At 35.9% G+C, this 24540-nt stretch overlaps 1 protein-coding gene across 4 annotated transcripts in view; it reads right to left on the bottom strand.

Moving 5' to 3' along the window:
* Positions 1-24540, bottom strand: part of LOC132416119 (zinc finger protein 420) — a 97214-nt gene that overhangs the window by 7559 nt on the left and 65115 nt on the right. Inside the window, exons 1-4 of one of the 4 annotated variants that reach the window (XM_059999361.1) lie at positions 19074-19315; positions 17467-17517; positions 9033-9121; positions 7632-7758 (exon numbers count right to left, since the gene is read on the bottom strand). The exons of 1 other annotated variant lie outside the window; for it this stretch is intronic. In XM_059999361.1, the coding sequence (XP_059855344.1) occupies positions 7632-7758; positions 9033-9041 (136 nt within the window). In that variant the 5' untranslated portion in view covers positions 9042-9121; positions 17467-17517; positions 19074-19315. Of the gene's footprint in view, positions 1-6522; positions 6652-7631; positions 7759-9032; positions 9122-17466; positions 17518-19073; positions 19316-24540 lie in introns of those variants that run through there. 2 more of the 4 variants (XM_059999363.1, XM_059999364.2) reach the window with 2 other exon arrangements.

Here is a 24540-nt window from a genome sequence, read left to right as displayed (position 1 = left end):
TTTTAAGGAAGAATGATCAATTATGTCACATGCTGAAAGATGAGGTAAATGGTGACTTCTCATTTAACAAAGTCTTTAGTGATATGGAGGATACTAGTGATCTTCACTAGATAGTTTTGGTGGAGAAATGGGGATAAATTTTGATTGAAGCAGATTTAAGAGAGCATGGGAGAAGAGCTGGAGGTAGGGAGCATGGAAAATTCTTTTGAGAAGTTCTGTTGTAGAAAGTAGCAGAGAAATAGGGCTGTAGCAAGAGGAAAATATGTGTTTAGAGATTTGTGTCTATTTTGTTTTTCCTTTTAAGATGAGCGAAGTTACATGTTTGTGTGCTTTTAAGTAGCTCTCTGCAAGAAACAACTCTTTGCAGGAACCAGCACTTTGCAGAAGGCCTTTTGCCTTGTCACTTCAGTGAAGCTATATTTTAACTAACTTTTACACCAGATGCCCCCATGCTTAACTAACCTCCAGCCCAATCACACCTTTGAAATCTACTGATCACACAATGCCCTGCCTAATCTGTTGATTCTTTCCTTAAAGAAGCAGAAATGAAGAATAAGTAATTAACGGATGACAAGATCCTTTCCCCAGCCTTCCTTTCAGTAATCCCACGAGCAAACTACATGAACAAGATAGCATCTAAAGGAAGATCACAAGAGTCAGTAAGTCTGCACGTGATGGAAAATGACTAGGAATCTGACCCGCTACCTTAATGATTAACTGAGATCGTTTCTCCTTTTATCCCTTTAAAAACTTTCATGGCCAAGCAGAATCTTCGGAGTTGGTTCTGGGACACAAGTCCTCCTTCTCTCCAGGTTGCAAGCCTCCTGAATAAAGCAACCTTTTCTTTTCTAACCAACACTTGTCTTTCAAGTATTAGCTTTCAAGTGGTGAATAGCCGAACCTGAGTTTGGTAACATGCTGATAAAAACGATTATAACAGATATAGACAAGCTGATGTTTCAGGAGACTAAGAGAGCAATCACTTCAACAATGTCCTCAAACAGCTGAGTAGGACTGGCATTTAGTATATAAGTGGAGGTACTGGACTTAGATAAAAGCACAGAAATTCATCTATGATAATAGGAAAAGAGGCAGAATGACTATGGGTGCAGGGAGGTAGATTGATGAAGCTTAAGTTTGTAGGAGTTCTTTATCAGTTTCCAGTGAAATCAGATCAGGGCAATCATCTTAGAGTCAGGCAAGAGGAATCAGAACAGTCATGGCCTTAGGCAACTAACAACTTAGCTCTGAAGTAAATAAACAAAAATTGATAGCCTTACAAAGAGAAACTGATAAATCCACAAAGTAGAGGACTATAATATTGTGATATAAGAAGAAGCAGTATATTTGGACTTTGTCCCTGTTTTCTGGGAGAAAGCTCCTTAAACTCTCAGAATTTCCTGAGTGATAAAGGTAAAAAGAATGTTTTTAGTTATTCATAACATGTCCCTTTCAACCACATGAGTTTATGTTAATGAGGTGAGTTTTGGAAAGCCCCCAAGGACAGGAGCTGGTTGCCAGGGGAACCAACCATGTAATTAAAGCATTGGAACTTTCAGCCACTTCCCACCTCTGAAAAAGGGAGAGAGGTTGGAATTTGAATTAATTGCTAATGGCCACTGAGTTAATCAATCATGCCTACATAATGAAGCCTCCATGAAAAATCCTAACAGGAGGGGTTCAGAGAGCTTCTGGGTCAGTGAACACTTTGAAGTGCTAGAAGGGTGGTGCACCTGGAGAGGGCACAGAAGTTCTGCAACTCTTCTCCATGCCTTCCTATAGTGTTAAGCCTTACAGTTGGCTTTTTTTTCTTTTTTGTAATGCAAGAGTATGACTTAAGCTTTGACTGTCAAGGCATTCACTTCAACCATGTCTGGATCAAATAAACACATTGCCAGGCACATGATTAGATAAAGAGGCAGGCTGAATCAGGCTGTCTCCCCACACTAAGGCTCCTTTGTTTTAGAGATCTTGATTGATTTCAATAATTGACCATTTGGGCCACTTGTTTAAGAATTTAAAATTTGATTTTAAATTTTAAATTTAAAAATTTAAAAATCTGTTGCTCCTAAAAAGCAACAGATACTGATGACTGATGGTATTATTGGCAAGATCATATATAACTGTTGTTGAACATAAAAAAACATGGAAATCCACCCAAGTCATTTTACAAAGTTAAATGAACTCGGGTAACAAAACTGGACAAAGAAAGCTCACAAACAGTCCAGTCTGTGGAAAACTAATCCAATCTCACAAACATAGGTAAATTTTTAAAAGAAAATATTAGCAACATAGAATCGAGCTGTGTATTTAAGGACTAATACATCATTATCAAATAAGGTTTACCCCACAAATGCAGAAATAGTTCAACATCAGAAAATGTATTTTCAGACCGTCTATTAAAAACTCTAATGGCTCTTCCTTAACCTAATTAAGGGTATTTACCAGAAACCGACAGAAACATACTTAATAAAAAAACTTTAAACATTAGAAGCACTCCCAATAAAGTCTGAAAAAAGACAATAATTGTTTTCAAATTGTGATACAGTCAAATATTCAGCTCCTACTGATTAGTTTTCACAAAATGGTACAAATAGAAAAGAAAGGAATCACACATTATATGTAGAGAGCAAAATTATCTACCTAGAAATCCAACATGATCCATCACAAAACTATTAGATATTTCTATAAGGTTATTATCAATTTACAGAAAGCAATATTTTGCTCTACCTATATATGTATGTATATATATGATTTTTGTCTGAGAACAAAATATTTCTATTTATAATATCAACAAAATTTATAAAGTACTGAGGAAATTACTTAACAAGAAATGTGCAAGACCTTTTAAAAAGGCAATGAAACTTTACAGAAGGACATAAAAAGAAAAGTAGATATAGCATGTTCAAAGAAAGAAGGATTCAATATTGAAAGTATGTGAATGGTGCATCAGATTTCCCCAAAACACCATGAAATGCTAGATAATATATATCAAATACCCTTTTACAAGTATGCCATGCTTAAAGGAAAATAAAGCAGATCCAAAGGGGGCAAAATGAAGAGATCATCAGATACTAGAGGTCAGCATGCTCTGAAGTCGCAGCTACCCTCAGGACATTTGTTGACTTCAATTGCCCAAAAGTTTATACCTTACTGGAATGAAAAAAACCCAAGAGACAAAAAGCCTTGGGCCCACTAAACGTCAAGGACTAGCACTGAACCTCTTCACAAAATCAGAACTGTCCAAGGCCTACAGTTCAGAGAAAGGAAAAGAAAAATCCATCTGATCTCAAAGGAAAATGACAAGGTACATTTTTGTCTTGCCCTAGACTCTCAATGAAAAGAAGAAAAAATGCTATGGATAATTCATCATTACACAAGAGCCCCTATGCTTGCAAGAAACTGCAGAATTAGACCGGTTCCCCAGAAATTGTAATTGTTGAATGACACATGTAATATAAATGCTTAAAATATATGAAAATATAAAATCAAAACCATGAGAAAGAGAATATATAGAAGAAAAGTAAGATCTAGAGGAGAGGGAAAATAACAAGTTCTAGAAATAAAACAATATAATCAATTATATTAAGATCTTAAAAAAAAATCTTAAAACAGCCAGAGAGAAAATACAGATTACTTACAAAAGGAACAACAATGAGACAGATGGTAGACTTCTCAAGAGCAACAACAGAAGCCAGAAGACAGTGGAATAATATCTACAGAATGCTGAGAAAAAAATAATTGTCAGTATAGAATTCCATACCCAGTTAAATCATCAGGCAAGAATGAAGATGAAACAAGGTTATACTGCAACAACAGAAATATAAATGAAGAGTATTTACTAACAGTAGGTCTTGCTTAATGTATTTCATGATAAATAAAATGATCGCAGTATGAAGGTATGATGGAAGATGAATAGTGTGCAAATAAAATGATATTCATGTGAATAAATCTACAACCAAATATTGCCATTTTTTAAAACAAAAATAATGCCCATTTTGGGAGGTTAAAAGAAAACAGAATTAAAATATTAGTCAACAATAACATATTAAATAGGAAAGATTAACCAAAGTTAAAACATTCTAAGATTCTTTATATTGTCCTGGGAGAAGGGAGACATTAACTATAGCCTTTCTTAAGTATGTACTTGTTAAGTGACACAAACAATAATGATAATGATTAAATGACCAAAACAGGCAGAAATACTCTCAAAATATTTAAACTCACCAGTAATCACAGCAATATGTTATTCAATTTTTTATCTGCAAATTTACAGATATTTTTAAGTGATGATATCTAGTGTTGGTCAAAGTGTAGAAAAAGAGTAAGTCATACACTGCTGGTACACGCCTGACAAGAATTTTGTGAAAATAAAATATGTATTTGACATAGAGATGAAAATATCACATCTCTCTATAAACCTCAATTCACTGCCACAGCAGCCACCAATTTATTTCAAGGTAGATACAGTCCTTGATATCTGTGTTTTTTAACTTGTTGGCCTTGAAATCCTAGGGATGAGAGTGAGGCATATAGTTTATTACAAGACCTCTACAAAGTAGTATGCAGACCAAATATTATATGTGGCTTGAATAACTATGTTTTATTATTAATAAAAACAATTAATATCTAGTAAAATATTTAATTTCCATTAAAAATGTATATTTTTCCTAACATCATTATAATTTAAGAAACTACAAAACTGCATTTGCATTAAGATGAATAAAATGCATGTGATAAAAAATTAAAGATAACCAGTAAAAGCATACAAATAGTGTATACCTTCCAAACTAAACAAGGGAGGAAGTGGAGTTTAAAAAAAACAAAAAACAAAAAAACTGTACCCATCCTGATTAAGGAAAGATTTTAAAAGGAAGCAAAGAAGATCAACAGAGTAATCCAAAAGCATAAAATAGGAGAGAAATAAATCCAAGCATACTGGCAATAACAATTAAATTTTAAAAATAAATTCTCAGATAATATCATATTACAGTAGTTACCAAACATGGCTGAACATTTATTTGAACAACCTAGGGAAATTCAAAAAATAATATCTCTGTCCCGTGTCCATAGATTGTGATTTAATTGGTCTGGGATGTGGCCTGGGATCTGGAATTTTAAAGGACTCCTGCTATTTCCAAAGTGCATATAAATTTAGAAATAGGGACTTCTCTGGTGGTCCTGTGGTTAAGACTCCATGCTCCCAATGCAAGGGGCCTGGGTTCCATCCCTGGTCAGGGAACTAGATCCCGCATGCTGCAACTAAAGATCCTGTATGCCACAATGAAGATCCCGTGTGCTGCAATTAAGACCCAGTGCAACCAAATAAATACTTTTCTAAAAGTTTAGAAATAATTTCTATATATTTTTCCAAAGTGATTATGCCAATTGATACTGACATCAGTAAGGTACAGTACACTTAAAAAAACAGATCTACTCACATACAATTCATATACCTACAGTTCATTCAGAGTACATACAATTCAACAGTTTTTAGTATATTCATAGAATTGTACAATAATCACCACAATCAAATTTTATAACATTTTTATCACCTCAAAAAGAAACCCCATACCTACTGGCAGTCATTTTCAATTTCCCCATTTTCATTTTCCAATCCACCCTCACCTCCCAGCTCCCACCTCAGTGCTGGGCAACCACTAATCTACTTCCTGTCTCTATGGATTTGTCTATTGTGGACATTTCATATAAATGGAATTATACAATATGTAGTCTTTGTGTCTGGCTTCGTTCATTTAGCATGTTTTCAAGGTTCATCCGTATTGTAGTATGTATCAGAACTTCATTCTTTTTTATTGCTGACTAATATTCCATTGTAAGGATATACCAATTTTACTCACCTATTCATCAGCTGATAGACATTTGGGTCATTCCACTTTTTGGCTTTTATGAATAATGAGGTATATAGCACTTCTGCATTTAAAAGTTGTAAACACTTGGTACTGTCATACTTCTCAATTTTTGCCAATCTAGGGCGTGTGAAATAATTATCTCACTGTGGTTTTAATTTGCATTTCCTGATTGCTAGTGAGGTTGAACAGTTTTTCATGATTATTGGCTATTTGCATTTCCTTTTCCTTGAACTGCCTATAAATGTCTTTTACCCAATTTTCCAAAAAGGTTATTTACCTCTATAGGAGCTTTTTATATTCTAGATACTAACTTAATTCTTGTCAATATGCATTGCAATTATCTTCACCCAATTCACGGCTTGTCATTTACTTTCTTTATGACGTCTTTTTATAGAGAGAATAATTTTCATGCAAATTTATCAACCTTAGAATAATTATTTTTAAAAAGAACAGAACCTTTAGAAATGTTCAATTTAGTTCTCTTTCACATCTGTTCCTTTATAAAAATCTTTTATTGCTTTTCATTTTTGTAATTTAGTTTATTTCTTTAAGTATTTCACCAATAGTTTATATTTACATTTAAAAATTCCAATATGTTAAATCTTTTACCATGCGATCTGTTGTTTCCTTAGATTACTTATCAACTCACCTGTGACCTGTTTCCTCGTGGGTTTGATGATCTTTGTGAGCTCATCTTTTGTTGATTAATTTGTGAGAATTCTAAAAGCCCTCTTACTTTCCTCCAGAGAGAATTTGCATTTGCTTCGGCCAGGATTCAGAGGGCACCACCTTAGAGAATAAAATTTCAACTCCTTTTTTTCTATTCTTTAACTATCCTTATTTCTTATTACTCTATCATTCACTTTTCTTTAGATATAATGTTTTTCTGTTCCTCCTACAAAGTTAATGCCCAGCCCAAGTCCTTTACACCTACTATTCCAACTGCCTGGAATACTGTTCCTCCAAATACTGGCCTGATTCATGCCCCTACTTTGGTAAAGTCTTTGTTCAAATATTACTTTCTTAGAGAGGTTTCTACAAAATCTACCTATCTAAAATAACCTACCCCCCCATTCCCCATTTAGTTCTTTCTCTGCCTATTCTACTTCGCCTTTATTCATACTGTTTATTGCTACCTGCAATTTTTATATTTATTAAATAAATAAATATATGCACAGAAATATGCACACACATACACATATATTTTTGTTTCCTTATTTATTTTGTATTTCTCCCACAAGAATGTAAATTTCACCAAAATAGGAACCTTGTTTAGATCATTATTTCTCCAATGCCTACTACAGTCATTGGCATAGAATAGGCCCCTCCATAAATAAATATATTTTGAATAAATGAGTACATTTTAAAGAATGGAGACAAATGATATAAATCTAAATATAAAAAAAAATCTGGAAAGGAAATGACTCCCAAGTTTACATAAAAGGGTTGTTACAGGGGGAAAGAGAAGTGAAGGGGCAAGAGACAATTATATTCCAGCGACTTGAAGAGTCCAAAGACTAAAGTCATCATTTAGATGGGAAAATCAAGACAGAAGGAAGACAGTCAATTATATTTGAAGGCTGGAGAAGATAAATGTGCCCAATGAAACCATCCATGTCTACTTCCAGTAATTTGAAACTATTCCTTGGAGAATAATAAGAAATTCAGTTAATCACTTAAAAACAACATTGAAATAACAGAAAAGAAAGCAGCCATTCCAAAGGTAGATCCTGAAATACTAGGGGTAGATATCCTTACCTAGGGACACCAAGTTACTATAGTTCTCCAACATCACATCTCTATACAAATCCCTTTGAGCAGAGTCCAGGCATTCCCACTCTTCCTGAGAGAAGTCAATGGCAACATCCCTGAACATCACTGATCTCTGAAACACAAACATAATACTAGTTGTGGAAATAAAGAAAATATTTTTTCAATGGAAGGGGAGATGACAGAGAGCTCTCCATGAAGAAGGCAACAGAGCAAATAGGCTGGGAAGCCTCTTACATGGATAAGACACTAAAGAAATTGGTGCTTCTGAAGTTCCTTTTTATGCCTGTTGCTGTAGATATTTCCTGCATATAGAATATCTCATTTTACACATAAATCTGAGAATTAATAAAGTAAATGCAATGTCCCAATTGAAAGAAATAGCATACACAAGCACCCTGTACAATAGGTGTCTTACATATCATGCATTCTCAACAAATGCAAGTTTCTCTTCTTCTCTATTTAAGAAAGAAAAAATTTGGTATAGTTTTCTGTAAAACCTTATAAAATCTCTATCTTATAAGATTTGCATAAAATTAAAGAATTTATTGAAACCTCAGGTTCACCATTATATCAGAATATTACATAAGCATTTTCCTGGTTACCAATAATTTAGTAAATATTTTTAACAGACTGTAGAATAGCTCCATATAATGAATATATCTGACTTAATAAGTGTGCATCATTGAACACTTTAGGTTACATAAAAACCTTGTAAGCATTTTTTAATTTTGGGAGTTTATAATTCTCAACGGCATCATCACGTGAATAATGATCTTTCTTGTTACTATTAATCACTTAAAAACTTACCTTTTCTTTATTCTAAGCAACATAAAGGTAGAAAAGATAATCTAAACTTACACATTCAAGATTAGCACAAAATGCTGAATCTCAAAATGATCCATGTTACTGGTATTCGTCAATCACGGATTCCCAGGGAAGATCCCTGATCTCTCTGTATTCAATCCCTAATATGTTCCTTATCTTAAAAGCTCACAAAGCACGAGGTTTGCCATGTATGGACACTAAGCCCAGTCAAGACCAAATCCTATCTTGTCTAACCAGGAAATGTAGGTCTAAAGAGAAAGTCAAAGTTTTCTCATGGGTGGTATGTACAAATCTTAAAAAATCAGGGACTCTGCTTTTGTTATATCAGTGTTCCCAGTCAAAGATGCTCATTGGACTTTTGCATAAGTATGTGAATATAGGTTAGATTAGAAAGACATACTTAGGGAAGACACTATCACTTATAAGACTGGAAAAAACTGGAAAGCACACTCATGAATGGGGTGAGTCAGGAAGGAACTTTTAGGAATAAGGAATGCAAACATGCACGTATTCTGTAAAAAAGTGATTATTTAAAGAGGGCACAAGGAAACACTGATTTACCTGAGCCATGGTTTTTACAGCTGCAAGAAATGATCAATCATCTTCTGGGTTCCTATCTTAGAGAAGCACAGAGTCTGGAAAAGGCAGTACTGGGGAGGAGAAACAGAACCATGAGACCATGCTTTTTGCAAACCTCCAAATGGGTAAGTTAGAGTTATCTTTGTTGTTCTCCTCTTCCTGTCTCTTTCTCCCATCCCCAAAATATACACTAAGCAGGGGAGATACAGGTGGTGATTCTTACCCTGGTCAAACTCAATGCTCTCTCTATATACAAAGAGGAAACATTTACAACGTCTTTACTGTTTCTGAAATGAAACTTATAGGTAATAAAACACACATATACATTATATCAAAAACAGAGATAATGACCAACTGTTAAACTTTAATATGTTAATAACCATATACAACTACATAGAAGGCTCAAATAGCTAAATACTTAGGCTTACAACTACTTAAAATGAACACATTTAGAGTTTTAAGATTACAATATTTAACTTAATATGGTTGACATCTTTTATTTATAGTTGACATTTTAAAAAAAGGCCATATATGTATGTATGTGTGTGTATGTGTGTGTAGAATCAATGAAATGCATTACTACAAATGAAGACTTCTACAAGTATGTGATACTAGCAAGTCTTATCACAAGCAGTGTTGCCATCAGTGCTGTAACTTTTTAAAATGGTTTAAAAAAACTCAGTAAATTTCCGAATAAAACAAAGTACAATCTTTTCTCAATCAAACTATGGTAGCATTCCTGGAAGATTTAGCTGACAGTAAAACCATGAATAGTAAAATAGATAAGTGCAGCAATTCAAAAAAAAATCAGGCAAAAAATGCTTTACGTGAGAGGTGCCAGACCCAGATAATTATAAACACATTTTACCCCCAGCTATGGTCCTCATTTTGCAGGTCACAGACAATCTCTTTGTTGTGCACTTCAGGACATCTAGAAGTTGGCAAACTACTGCCCACCAATTATTTTTAAAAATAAAGCTTTACTGGAACACATCTATATTCATTCACTTATATACTGTCTTTGGCTACTTTCACACTATAATGGCAGAGTTGAACAGCTGCAAGAGAGACCATATGGCCCATAAAGCCTAAAATATGTACTGTCTAGCCCTTTACAGAAAAGTTTTCTAAGCTGTGATCTAGATCCATGGTTTGCTTCAGTCCTTCAAAAGCCAGAAGCCTTCACCCTCAACCCAGTTATTTAAACATTCAAAAGAACCCAGCTATATTTCGAAAACATCCCTAGGGAAAGTCACTGCCCCTACAGAGAATCATTGATATAGGTGATCAATAAATATTTAATTAGAAATTCCACTTCTTCCAGCTACGATAACTGTGCCCATCGTAATGATAAACAAAGAATTCAGATAAGATGTAAATTCAGAATTAAAAAAAAAATCATCACAGAGCTGAAGACACAAATACATTTAAATGAATTAAACTCCAAAAAGTGCCAAGTTCTTCATAAAAGACATGTATATGGATGCTCCCATCCCTGGCAGGGCTTAAACTAAATTTTACTTAACTTAAAGGTAAACAGTCCAACTATTCCAATAAAAAGACAATGTCAAGGCAAGATAAAAAAGCAAATCCCAATTGTATGCTCTTTACAAGAAATGCACTTTAAACATAAACAGATGGGTTAAAAGTTAAATGGAGAAAGCAAGAAACTAATACAACATTGTAAAGCAACTATACTCCAATAAAGATTAGAAAAAAGTTAAATGCAGAAATATACACCATACAAACACTAAGCATAAAAAAGCTTGTGTACCTGTATTAATATAAGGCAAAATAGACAAAGAGTAACACTGGCAATAAATGATAAATTCATCAAGAAAACACAGCAATCCTAAATGTGTAAAGATATAACAAAAGAGTATCAACATATATAAAGTAAAACTTGAAAGAACTAAAGGAAAAAAGAGACAATCCACAATCAGATTTGGAAGTTTTAACATCTTTCTCTCAGTAATTGATACAAGTAGATTCTTAAAAATCAGTAACAATATAGAGGATTTATACAACACTATCAAGTACCATGATATAACTGATACCATATCCAACTCTCAAGAATACCACACTCAACTGTCAAGAGCTGAGCTGTGCTAGATAGAGCTGAGCTGCTGGTTGTCAGAAAAGGTGACGAAGACAAGACAACAGCCAAATGACAGTACCAGTCAAGCCTTTAATGTTTAATTACTTACTAATCAGCTAGTATAAGCAAGAGGCTAACCCAGAGACAGTGCTGACTCCCCCACTGTTCCATTTTCCCCCATGGAACAGCACCTAGAGAAGGTCTACTGGATAAACACAGGTTTATGGAACCATCTCACTGCCAAGGGAGTACCAAACAAAAGACCCCTCCCACTTCATGGAGAGAGAGATGGGGGAAGGGCTAGTAGAAAAATATTGAGTACTGAGTCACAGTGGAGAAAAAGTATCTTCAAGGTTTGCCTCCATATACATGATAAGGAAGTCGGTGCCTGATAAAGAGGTATCGTAATGGAGGCACTTGGGGTAGGAAGGCAGATGTGCATAAGAGCATGGCTGGCTGGGAGGCCTGAGTCCTTGGACTGCAACTCCTTAGGATACTGCAATGCATGGCTAGGCACTAAGTCAGGTGTGGGAAAGAAACAAAGTACCAAAAATATTTTAAATTTGAATCATTCAGAGTATATTTTCTGGTCTTTTCCCACACACTATTAAATTAGAAATAACAGTAAGAGGTCTAGTAGTACCTCCAAATATTTGCAAATTAAACACACTTCTAAATAACTCATAAGAAGAAATCACAAAAGACATTAAAAAATATGCTGAACTGAATGACAATAAAAACACAACTTACCAAATTTTGTGGGCTGCAGCAAAAACAGTATTTAAAGGAAAATTTATAGCTTTAAATGTAGGAAAAAAGGAATGTGTACCATCAGTTCCCACCTTAAGGAGCTGGCTAAAGAACAAATGAAGCCCAAAGTAAGAGGAAAAGAAATAATAGAAATAAACACAAAATCCACAATTGATCCAAAATGGATTTTAACAGAGAATCAACAAAGCAAAAAACTTGTTCTTTCAAAAGACTAATAGAGTTGATAAGCTCCTAGCAAGTCTATGAAGAAAAAAAATTACCAATATGGAGAAGAGAATACTGATCTTACAGGCATTAAAAGGATAATGCAACCCTATGCCAATAAATTTGACAATATGAACGATATGGACAAATTCCTTAAAACACAAATTATCAAAAGTCACACAAGAAGAAATAGAAAATACAAACTGCCCCATAGATATTACAGAAATCGAATTTTTAGTAAAACAAAATAAAACACCCTGTCTACAGAGAAGACCCAGATGGCTTCACCAGTAAGTTCTACCAGGCAGATATAATATTATTCCTTCACAAACTTTTTCAGAAAATAAGAAAAGGAGTAGACAATCTCTTTTACATTTTGAGGCAAAAAACCCATAATATCAGAACCTGACAAAAATATTGCAAGAAAAAAATTTTAGCTCAATATCTCTCGTGAACACACACAAAATATTATAAGGTGGTATCAAATAGAATCCATTTGACTTTGGAACTGTGAGTATGTTTTGTATAACTATAAGACAAAATTAAATCAAACTGGAAAAAAATCCCTAAGAACCGAAAGCAAAGTGAAACAAACTTACCTGTTCAAAATACTAGCAGGATAAACACAGAAAGGAAGTGGTTATTTCAAGGAATTTTCAAATACGTACATTTGACATTAGATTCCTAGTGCAATATAACCTACAGACCAAATAACTAATAACAGATAACCAAATAGCTGTTTTTCAGTAACTATACTATTATTAATATTAATAAATAATAAATTTATTAAATGTTAAAAGTTTTATAAAAGAAATTATTAATAATATTGGCATTGTTATTCTAAAACAGACAATTCTGAAATGATTACACACACATACATCAATGAGAATAAAGCAAGTATGTAATTATCTTAACGTTATTAAGAATAAAGATTTTCAGAGTACAAAAAGAAATACAAATGTAAAAATCAAGAAAAACTCTATAACCTTTAAATTCAATTGGAAATATCATTATAAACTCAGGATGTATTTTTCTCCTTCTAAAAAATACATATTTAACCAACTCTGTAAAGACCTACAAGCAATAACAACCAGAAGCAATGAGAACTCCAACTATCCTAATTGTGGCTTCTTAAAATCACTTCTCACTAAAAGGAACCAGGGCTCCACAGAGAAGTGGCTGATTTCATGTTTAACATAGGAAAATGGACAAGATGGGCCTAGAACATCTTGTCACACCAGAAAGTTTGGAATCTACCACAAATTCCAACAGTAATCAAAAGGAATTCAAAAGGAGCCAAATCAGAGGTAGTAAAGAGGATCCCACTGGCAACAGATGGACAGTTTGAGTATTAATAAGAATAACTGCTATAGACTGAAACATACCAAATATATTTGAATCTACAAGTTCATAATGATAATTTAAAAGGAAAACACACGATAAACTTTGGAAGATGCTGAAAAATGAGAGTAAAATCAAGCTTTTATTCTACTTTTTTTGCATAAGCTATACTTCAGAGTAACCAAGACATTGATGAGAGGATGGCTCTCCCTTTACAGAAGTATCCCAGCTAATAAATGCAGAAGAAATGATAGAATTAAATAATATTTTGTGACTTCTGATAAAATAATGGATTCCAAATAAAGATTATCAATCGCTGCTAACATCACATAAAGGAAAACAAACAAATATTCACTACTTCATAGATGTATATATGATTATGTATGAAGGATTAGCATAAAACAAACAAGCAAAAACATAAAAAATCTGAACCTGATCAAGCCTCTACAAATGCCAGTTTACAAGAAATACAGGGTTAAAGGAACATGTTAAATAACACCACATATATGCAATCAACAAAATCCAGAATATGGGTAACTCTGTAAGAAACTCTGTTTCTGGAACAAATAAAACTGAAAGAAAAGAGAAAAAGTAAGATTTAAGAAATATATCTTCTTATTACATTAAACGGACATTCTTTGGATCTTGTTTTTGGACAGGTTTTTTTTTATTGAAGTATAATTGCTTTACAGTGTTGTGTTAGTTTCTGCTGTACAATGTGTTAGTTTCTGCTGTACAATGAAGTGAATTAGCTGTATGTATACCTACATTCCCTCCCTCTTGGACCTCCCTCCCACCCCCCACCCCCACCCCCCATTCCACCCATCTAGGTCATCACAAGCACCGAGCTCATTGTTTGGATCTTGATTCTAACAAACCATAAAAAAATATTTATGGGCAATGGGGAAAACAACACTAACTGGCTATTTTATGACATTAAGAGAGTACTGAGTTCTTTTTAATAGTAATGACATTGTGGTTTTGTTTTTAAAATAAAAAGTCCTTATATTTTAGAAACACCCACTAAAATACTTGTGAATGAAATTATATATCTGGAATTTACTTCAAAATAATCCATGTTTTTTTGGGTCGGGGGAGAGAGTAGTAGAACCATAGATGAAACATGTTTAGCCTTAAACTGATATTTGTTGAAGCTGAGTGATGGGTAGAGTACACAGGGGTGCCTTACACTGTACTTTTAGCTTTGTATATGTTTGAATTTTTCCATAATAAGAAGTAAAAAAGAAAGACTTGAAGGATAGATTCCAAATATGAACTATGATTCATTCCAAAGGAGGGTTTCTGAGTAATTTTTATTTTCTTCCTTATTTGTTTCCTTTTGTATTTTCTAAATCATTCCAACAAACATGTACTATTTTGATGTCATAAAACTAGGAAATAATAGCTTCCTGAAATTTAAAACAAGGGCATGTTATGGTGAAAAAGAGAAATTCTCAATAAATTCAGAGAAAAAAGAATATTTAACAGTATAAAGACAGACTCTAAGACTTTTTTTTGAAAATTTGGGTAATGGAGAAAAAAGTAAGAAAGGGGAAAAGTGAGGAAATGGGCCAATTTTATTATTACTCAAGGTTGTGATTTGGGTAGAATTTATGTCAAAAGCATTAAAATAAACTAAAAGTAGGCTACTTCTAGAAATTTGCTCCAAAGATAAACCATAGAAACAATATACACAATTATCAACAAAACACTGGGGAAAAAACCACCAATGCCCACCTGTAGGAGACTGGCTGAATAAAGCAGTATACCCACACAACATAAATTGAAGCTATTAAAAAGAATGAGGAGGATCTCTATAGGCTGCTTATGCAGTGATCTCTGGGATACATTAAATATGTGAGAAAAAAAAGGAAAGTGCAGAACAGCATACAAGGAATGCTCCTTTTTGACTAAGAATGAAGATTATAAAAAATACATATACAAACACACACACACACACACACACATATATATATATATATATATATCTCATTTGAAAGAAAAATAGAAGAATAAACCAAAGAGAAGCACAGGTAGTTATCTACAGAGGGAAGAAAAACAAGGTGGAAGAGACAGGAATGGATGCTAGACTTCTCTAAATTCACCTTGATCTACAATTTCTATTTTAGAAATATGTAAATATCTTATTTAATTTTAAAACAAAATTAAATCAAAGTGGTGGGAAAACAATCCCTAAAAGTAGAAAGCAAGGTTAAACAAATGAGCCTGTGTCTCTCAAGTTGATGACTTAACTATATGAAAGATGTTATTATAGGTGACTTTAAAAACACAGTAATTTGATTATAGATCCTTAGTGGGTTATATCCCATTGAACTCCAAGAAGTCTTGGTTGTTTTCTATATTCATAAGATTAGTAAAAACTTTGGTATTGTTATTTTGAAACTCTTTCTCTCAATCCAAAAGGAAGCAGAAAATATGGAAAAAGAAACAACGAAGAGATGGAACAAATATAAATGGAAAGATGACAGATTTGACCCAAAGTATACCAATAATCACACTAAATATAAATGGTAAAAACACTCCAATTAAAAGACAGGTATTGTTAAACTGGATAAAAACACAAGATCCAACTAAATGCTGCCTACAAGAAATGTACTTTATCAGAACACAAATAGGTTAAAAGTAAAAGTATAGAAAAAGATATACCATGCTAACACTAATGAAAAGAAAGCTGAAGTGGCTATATTAAATATCAGATAAAGTAAATGTTCAGAGCAAAGAATATTACAAGACCATTTCATAATGATAAAGGAGTCAATTCAACATTAGGACATATAATCTGAAACATTTATGTACCTAATAACAGAGCTTCAAAATAAATGAAGCAGAAACTGATAGAAACTACTGTACAAAGAGAAAGCGGTAAATCCAACAAATTCAATACAGGTACAGAAGATTTAAACACTACCAATCCATCTGACCTAGCAGATATGTATAGAACATTCCACCCAACAGTGGCAGAACACAGTCTTTTCAAGTGCACACCAAACATGTACTAGGATAGACCACACATTCTGGGTCATAAAATAAATCTTAATAAATTTAAAAGAATTCAAGTCATACAAAGTATATTCTCTGAATAAAATGGAATGAAAATAGAAATCAGTAGCAGAAAGACCTCTGGAAGATCCTTAAAATGTTTGAAAACTAAATAACATGTTACTAAATAACTCATAAGACAAAGAAGAAATAAAAAGGCAAATTAGGAGGTATTTTGAACTGAAGGCAGAATAACTGAAATAAGATTGGCAAGTGATAACTTTTAAGTTGGGCATATGATAGTACAGAGGTACACTTCTGTGTACCTCTGAAAATTAACAAACATTTAAAAAAGTTAAAAAAACAGAATGCTGCTATGTCAGAAATAACACAAAAGAGCTCTTCATTTTTAAATTTATGGAACTCAAATCCATTCTTCCTTAATTTAACCGCTATTTGGAAGCATCTATCACAATTAACTGCACATATTCCTTGCTCTCAATCTACAGAAAATTGCCTTGCCCCTCCATCATTTGAGAAGGCTTACCTAGGAAATTGCAAAAAGAAGCAATGATTCGGGACTTCCCTGGCGGCAGAGTGGTTAAGAATCTGCCTGCCAATGCAGGGGACACGGGTTCAAGCCCTGGTCGGGGAAGATCCCACATGCCGCAGAGCAACTAAGCCTGTGAGCCACAGCTACTGAGCCTGTACTCTAGAGCCGAGCCACAACTACTGAGCCCACATGCCACAACTACTGAAACCTGCACGCCTAGAGCCCTGCTCCGCAATGGGAGAAGCCACTGCAATGAGAAGCCCGTACACCGCAACGAAGAGTAGCCCCCATTCGCGGCAACTAGAGAAAGCCCGCGCACAGCAACGAGGACCCAACGCTGCCAAAAATAAATAAAGAAACAAACAAAAAAAAACCCCAAAAACCCAAAGATTCCTATGTCCTGAAAAAACAAAGGCATTTCACGAAACAAAGAGAAAACATCTACGCACCTTGGAGCTTGCTTCTGATTGTATAACAGCCATTCTTTCTTCCTCTGGGCGCTATTCTCAGGGAAAGAAAAAAGAATCATGAGATACTGGGCCTTTCTTAGGGTATACTCTAAATTAGAACGCCACCAATCTACCCCTCATTTAACATAGAGGAAAGTCAAAAGGAGACTAGAACAGTTCTGCACTTTCTGTATTAGAAAGAAGGGCCAAGTTCACAGTCATCTTGGGCTAGAATTTGCTTCTCAATTCAAGGCTGTCTGCTGGAGATGGAGTCCTGAAGGGGAGTGCTACAGGTTCTCAAGTGTATGGCTGACTCCTCTAGCACACTCTCTGGAAGTATTCCCACTCCTGGAATCCCATTACATTTCCAAGTGACCTGTCTTGAAGGTGCTATCAGCTCTAAAATTCTCATCTCAAGTCCAGATCTGTGCCTTAGAAATAACTAATACTCTTCATTCAGGGGTTCAAATTTCTGACTTTTTCCTCCCTGTCACTTCTCTGCATCCAAAACCCTTAATGCTATAAGGTGAGAGAGCACCAGCAAGCAGCAGGGAAGCTACATCTACAATCCCAGGGCAAACTAAGGATGGATATGAAAAATGAAGCACTACAGGCAATGTGTGAAATGGGGGGTGGGGGGTAGGGGGTGGTAATCACTGTGATCAAAAGAGAAATAAGTCAAGTCCTCAGAGAAGGACAAAGCCACAAGGGATTCTTAATCCATAGTCTGGCTCAGCCACAGAATGAACCCCAGAAATTACCAAAATGCAATTTTACCTCTGTACCCCACTAAACTCCCATAAGATCACAGACTATAAAATATACAAATGACTCACAAAGTGACACACAATCACATTTCCACAGTTACACAGCCAGAGTCACAATCACCAAGTTAATGCTACACTGTCTTAAAACCCAATCATACACAGGGCATACACACAATCACTCAAGCATACACAAGCACCCTGTTGGGGACACACACAGCCCAAAATAACCTTTCACAACAGCACTTTTACTCTCTTCATACAGTCATGAAAACGGCACACAGTCATCCAATCAGATAGTCTGAAAAACACAACCAAGTACCAGGTCAAGGAAACAAGCAATCACAAACCTCGTGTCACAGAAACAGTGTCGTAGCACTTCGAACTCACAGGCAAACCCTAGTAACACACATACAAAACCTCAAAGTAACACAAGCACTTCCAAACACCCTGTCACAACAACACTGTCGCACACCTCAGAGTCATAAGCACGCAGTCCACAGGTAATTACACTGTCACATAAGCATATTTCCAGTCAAGGAAGCACGCGGTCACAAACAAAGTCATAGCAGTACTATCACAGCCTCAGAGTCAAAACAACTCACACTCACACAAACGCTTACACACAAAACCACAGTAGCACACGACCATTCGCCCATACAGTCACCAATACCAGGCTGGCTGTCGCGAGCGCGCGTACGCACACACGCGCGCGCGCGCGCACACACACACACACACACACACACACACACACACACAAAACACCAGGAGACACGGCCACCCACGTAATTCCAGTGACGCTTCCTCCGAGCGTTTCCACCCTGGCATTCCGGACATACTCACCTCGACAGAGGGTGCAGTTCAGGGTCCAGGACCTGGTGCCCGGGATCCCAGCCCGGTTTCGGGTTCGCCCGCCCTGCAGGAGCCAGGCCAAACTCTCCCTCAGACGCAGCCCTCTCCCCACGCGAGGTCCCGAAGTCGCGCGAACAAACGGAAATGAAGTCGCGTTTGGGACGCGGTGGCTCTGGGAAATGTAGTCCAACTCCGGGCAGGCTGTGGCTGGCCAGCGAGAACGTTAAGAGACCCAGCCCACAAACTCTCCGCTGGTTTCGAGGACCCCCGCTGCTAGAACTAACTCGCCCCAACTGCCGCGCCCCGGGGATTTCTGGGAGAGCCCGCCTGCGCTGAGTGCGCAGGCGTGGGGCGCGCTCGCCTCGGGCAGTTGGACCCTGAGACAGCGGCGAGTGTTGAGTGGGCTCGGGGTCTTATATACGTCAGGAGAAAGTGGGACCCCCCGGTGGGGCAGGTGCAGGGGACCAGCCTGAGCGTCAGACTGGCATGAGACCCTCTGTGTGCCTTGTTAGGCCCTTTGGTGCTTGTGAATATTTGTGAGACAACGCGAGATATTTTCGGGTGGACTGGGAGTCCCTCAGTGGCCGAGTGTATGGTTATTGCTGCCTGTGCGTGATTCTACATGCTGTCGGGTGTGAGGTTATTCGTACTTGAAGCTGCGCGGTAATAGCATTTTATAACTGTGTGGGATTGTCTGAAATATTAAGGGACTTCTACTTTTGTAGTTTGTTTTGTGCCATAATTGAGTGTGGTTGTGTGACTGGTGATGATTTGTGTCAATATAAAGGTACTTTTCTTGTGCCTATATCTTCAGAATGTTAGGAGTTTGACTAGCAAAAGAGCATATATGTGACTGTGAGAAAACGATGGATGGTCAAATTATTTCTTCCTTGAACACTAACCTGATGATCTGGAAAAGGTTATTCACTTGGCAGATAATTTAGACATGATTTTTCTATTGGATCAAATAAATATATTATGGGGAAGAGCATAAAATCAACATAGTTGGGTTTTGTTTTACTTTTTAAGAAAGATAATTTCAAAGGTAGCCCTAGGGTAACCGCTTTTTCCTCTGCCACAGCCCTTCAAAGTAGACATTCTTTCTTTTCTACTATTAAGGGGATATTATTGGGTAAGTTTGAGAGGCCATCCAACTAATAAAACAATAAAATAACTTTATGCATAAGAAGAGTGAATTTCATTAGAGTCCAGCATTAGTCAGATTTCCTGAATTCTAGATCAAGCCCTTGTCCTCATTTTCTTTTGAACATACCTTGGCTCACAGAGAGCAAAGAACTTAGGGCTGTAGGTCTGTTGGCAAGCCTGGACTTGCCTTCACTTGCGTCAAGACCTCATGGCCTTTTAAAAAAAAATAATCACAAACTTGTGAATTTCCAACACAAAGGAGATGGAGCTGTCATTTCACCACTCCTTCGGAGGGGAAAGCTAATAAAGCTTGTCTGATTTTCAGGACCATTTACCAAATACTTTGATCTCTTCCAAATAATGTGAATGGAGTAGCAAGTTTGGTGACCAAGATTGTTGAATGAATGAACCTGTGTGCTTGATCCAGTATAGCTATGTGAAATAAAGATGGTCAAATTGCACTGACTTAGAGGGAGTCGAAGTGTTAAAGTGGAGCAAAAATTTTGTCATTGTATACATGGGAGACGTAGATTGGTTTTTTGTTTTTTGTTTTTTTTTTAAGAGATACACATTCTGGTTTCAAATTGGACAGCATGCATTGATCTCAAGCTATCTCTGTTTGATTCTGGGTTATCTCATTTGGCTTTTGAGTAGTTGTGATGATTTCTTGCAAGAGAAAGGAGGCTATTGTTTAAAGTAAAAAAACAGGAATTATTAACCTGAGATGAATAGGTTCCATGTGGATGGGCTTCTTATTGTATGTTAAACTTGTGACATTTTGTATGTATAGATAAATGTGATTTTTCTTTTCAGAGAAAGTATAGGCAGCTTTATCAGATTGACAGAGGTACTTTGACCCAAAAAAGTGAAGACCTTTAGAAATACAGACTGCAGGAGCTGAGGAGGACTTTTTTTTTAGCATACCATGCAATATACTTAATATAAAAAATAGTATATATTTTTTGGAAGGATATGGCTCCTGTCAATGGTAACCTTTGAGGCTAGAAGAGAGGACTTACAGTAAAGGGGAAGAAGTGACAAAGAGGACTTTAAGCATTACTGATAATCTATTTTTTCCTTACAAGGAAAACATATTACTCATGTATTTAAATTTTAATTTTAAAATTCAAAAAAAATGGAGACGAAGATTTTGGAACAAGAAAGTGAGTCAAGAATCCTAAACTCTGTGGAAGCAGACAAAATCCAGAAAAACATGCAAAAGACTGCAGAGAGGAAGGAAACTCAGGCAATAATTTTTCGTAGGCCCCAGGTGCCTTATTGTTTATCAGCTCGCAGTTTCAGATTTATGTTATGGCCTATTTTGACCTTGTAGACCCTTAAGGATTAGTTACTGCTTCAACCCAGCAACTAGAGCCCTGTGGTAGTGGTTACCCATGAACAGCACTGGTGAGTATATTCTTTTTCCTGGCATTGGATCATTTTCTTTGAGAATCTTTATCAATGCTGGCCAATGATTTTGACCTTCTGCCAATAGATTGGGGTTTATACCAGCACATATGAGTCAGACATTTAATCAGTGATCTCAGGAAAGTATTTAAGGTACTCTAGTGTTTTTATAATTATTTTTCACTAAGTTTTTATTAAAAAAAATTTAAGCTATAGGAAAAGCAAGAGAATATTATAATGATGTACACTCTATATCCTTTACACACATTCACCAGTTTTTAACATTTTTCACCATTTTCTTAATCTCTGTCTACACCTATTTACATATTTTTGTTTGTTTTTTGCTCTATTTATGAGTAAGTGCAACATTATGAGTATTCATTCTCAAGAAAACACGTAAGAAATTTAACATTGATTCATAATATCTAATATATAATCTGTATTTAAATTGCCGTTGTTGTTTCCCTGATATCCTATATGTGCATTTAAAAAAAATTGATACAGGGACTTCCCTGGTGGCGCAGTAGTTAAGAATCTGCTTGCCAATGCAGCGGATGCAGGTTCGAGCCCTGGTCCAGGAAGATCCCACATACCACGGAGCAACTAAGCCCCTGTGCCACAACTACTGAGCCTGCGCTCTAGGTCCCGTGAGCCACAACTACCGAGCCCACTCGCTGCAACTACTGAAGCCCGTGCGCCTAGAGCCCGTGCTCTGCAACAAAAGAACCGACCACAGTGAGAAGCCTGCGCACCGCAACAAAGAGTAGCCCTCGCTCACCACAACTAGAGAAAGCCCGCGTGCGGCAACAAAGACCCAGCACAGTCAAAAATAAAATAAATAAATTTATTTTAAAAATTAATACACAATCCAAATCAAGGTCACATATTGCATTGGATGGGCCCTTTTTAAAAAAAACAATATTTATATTTCACAGTTCTGGAGGCTGGGAACTCCAAGATCAAGTTACAGGCAGATTTGGTTCCTGGTGAGAGCCCTTCCTGGGTAACCATCTCACTGTTTTCTCACATGGTGGAGAGAGGGCATATCTTTTTAATGTAGAGCAGTATTCTCCTTACCTGTTTTGTGTTTCACAATGACATTTTAAAGAGTCGAAGAATCTAGAACGTTTGTCTTGTACAGTGCCTAACATTCTGGATTTGTTTGTTTTGTCATGATTAGGTTAAGTTTAAATATATTTTACAAGAATACTAGGGGTGGTGCTGTATACTTCCTATTGTATCACATCAAGAAGCACATAATTTAAGTTTGATCCATTATTGGTAATACTAAAGTTGATCACTTTGATTTGAGTAGTGTGTGTACCTGATTTCTCCATAATAAACGTTGCTTTTTTTCTTTGTAAGTCAAGAAGTAATCTGACAGGAATATTTTGAGACCATTTCACATATAACATTTTGCCTAATGTTTTTAGCATCCATTGATGATTCTTGCCTAAATAAGTTATAAAATTAGGGCTTGCAGTGGTGATTTTTAATTTTATCATTCTCTTATATAAAAGCTTTGCCTTTCCCCCCTTTTCTTCTCTATATCTGGGTTTTCTATTTTGAGTATCTCTGACTGATGGATTTTTTTTGTCATTTGAAGTATTTTAGCACAAGGAACTAAGTATTTTAGTCCATTTATTACCATCATTCTTTGTTTTGCTCAAATTGTACAAATTTGGCCTCTCAAGCTGGCTCCTGTAATCCCCATTTGTCATTGAGCAATTCCTTACTTTTTGACACAGGTATTCAAGACTTATATTGTACATTCTCTGTCCCAGGCCTGGAGTTAGCCACTTTCTGAGGAGATTTTTTGAGATGATCTTTTCAAATATATATCCTTAACAAAGATATAGTTATTTGTGGTACACATGCAATGGAATGTTATGCATCCAATAAACTTGGATTTATAAAGATAATAAATTTTAAATTAACAAGAATGAATCTTAAATATTTAATTCAGTATTATATTGGTGATATCTACCCATGTTCATTATTAATGTGCTATATAATATATGTGAATGGCTGGATAGATAGTCCTATTCTATTGTTTAGATTTACTACAATTTATTTAAATCCCTATGATGAACATTATGTTGCCATTTTTTTCAACATAATAAATGATACTCCCATCAGCACTCTTTTGCATTCACTTATGGGCACCTGTCAGATTGTTACTTCTGAGAAATCAATAAAAATGAAGAGTTAGGTTAAAGATGAGGATATTTATCAAGCATTATAATATAAAAGGTATTAGGTACTTAAGAAAGATACAAAGATGAAAAGTTATTTTAGCCTAGCAAAGAAGATAAAAGCTGTACTGAAGTAATTCTAAGAGTATATAAAAGTCATTTCCAAGTTACAAATACATGTTCTGGAAGTTCAGTAAGGGATATATTCTTCCCACAGGGACTACTGTTATCTCATGTACAAAATATAAAGGACTTTTTTTTTTTTTTTTTTGCGGCACGCCGGCCTCTCACTGCTGTGGCCTCTCCCGCCGCGGAGCACAGCCCCCGGACGTGCAGGCCCAGCGGCCATGGCCCACGGGCCCAGTCGCTCTGCGGCACGTGGGATCCTCCCAGACCGGGGAACGAACCCGCGCCCCCCGCATCGGCAGGCGGACTCCCAACCACTGCGCCACCAGAGAAGCCCAGAATCTCTTGATAGTAATGGATTTTGTGAGGTCAGCTTTACTTGCAGTTTTTCTTTTGATGACCTTATTAAATCAAAACTGAAGATAGTTGAATAAGGCAACTTGATAGCTGTTTGGGATAGTTTGGCCCAATTGGGCTGGTTCAGAAGTAAAGTTAAATAGACTAGCACTATTTTAGGTACTAGCACTATTAAAGGTATTTAAACCTTTAGCAAAAGGTTTAAGTAACTTCCAGTAATTATGTTT

Source organism: Delphinus delphis, chromosome 20 (assembly GCF_949987515.2).
Source record: "Delphinus delphis chromosome 20, mDelDel1.2, whole genome shotgun sequence".
NCBI lineage: Eukaryota > Metazoa > Chordata > Mammalia > Artiodactyla > Delphinidae > Delphinus > Delphinus delphis.
This window is presented reverse-complemented; position numbering and strand designations above follow the sequence as displayed.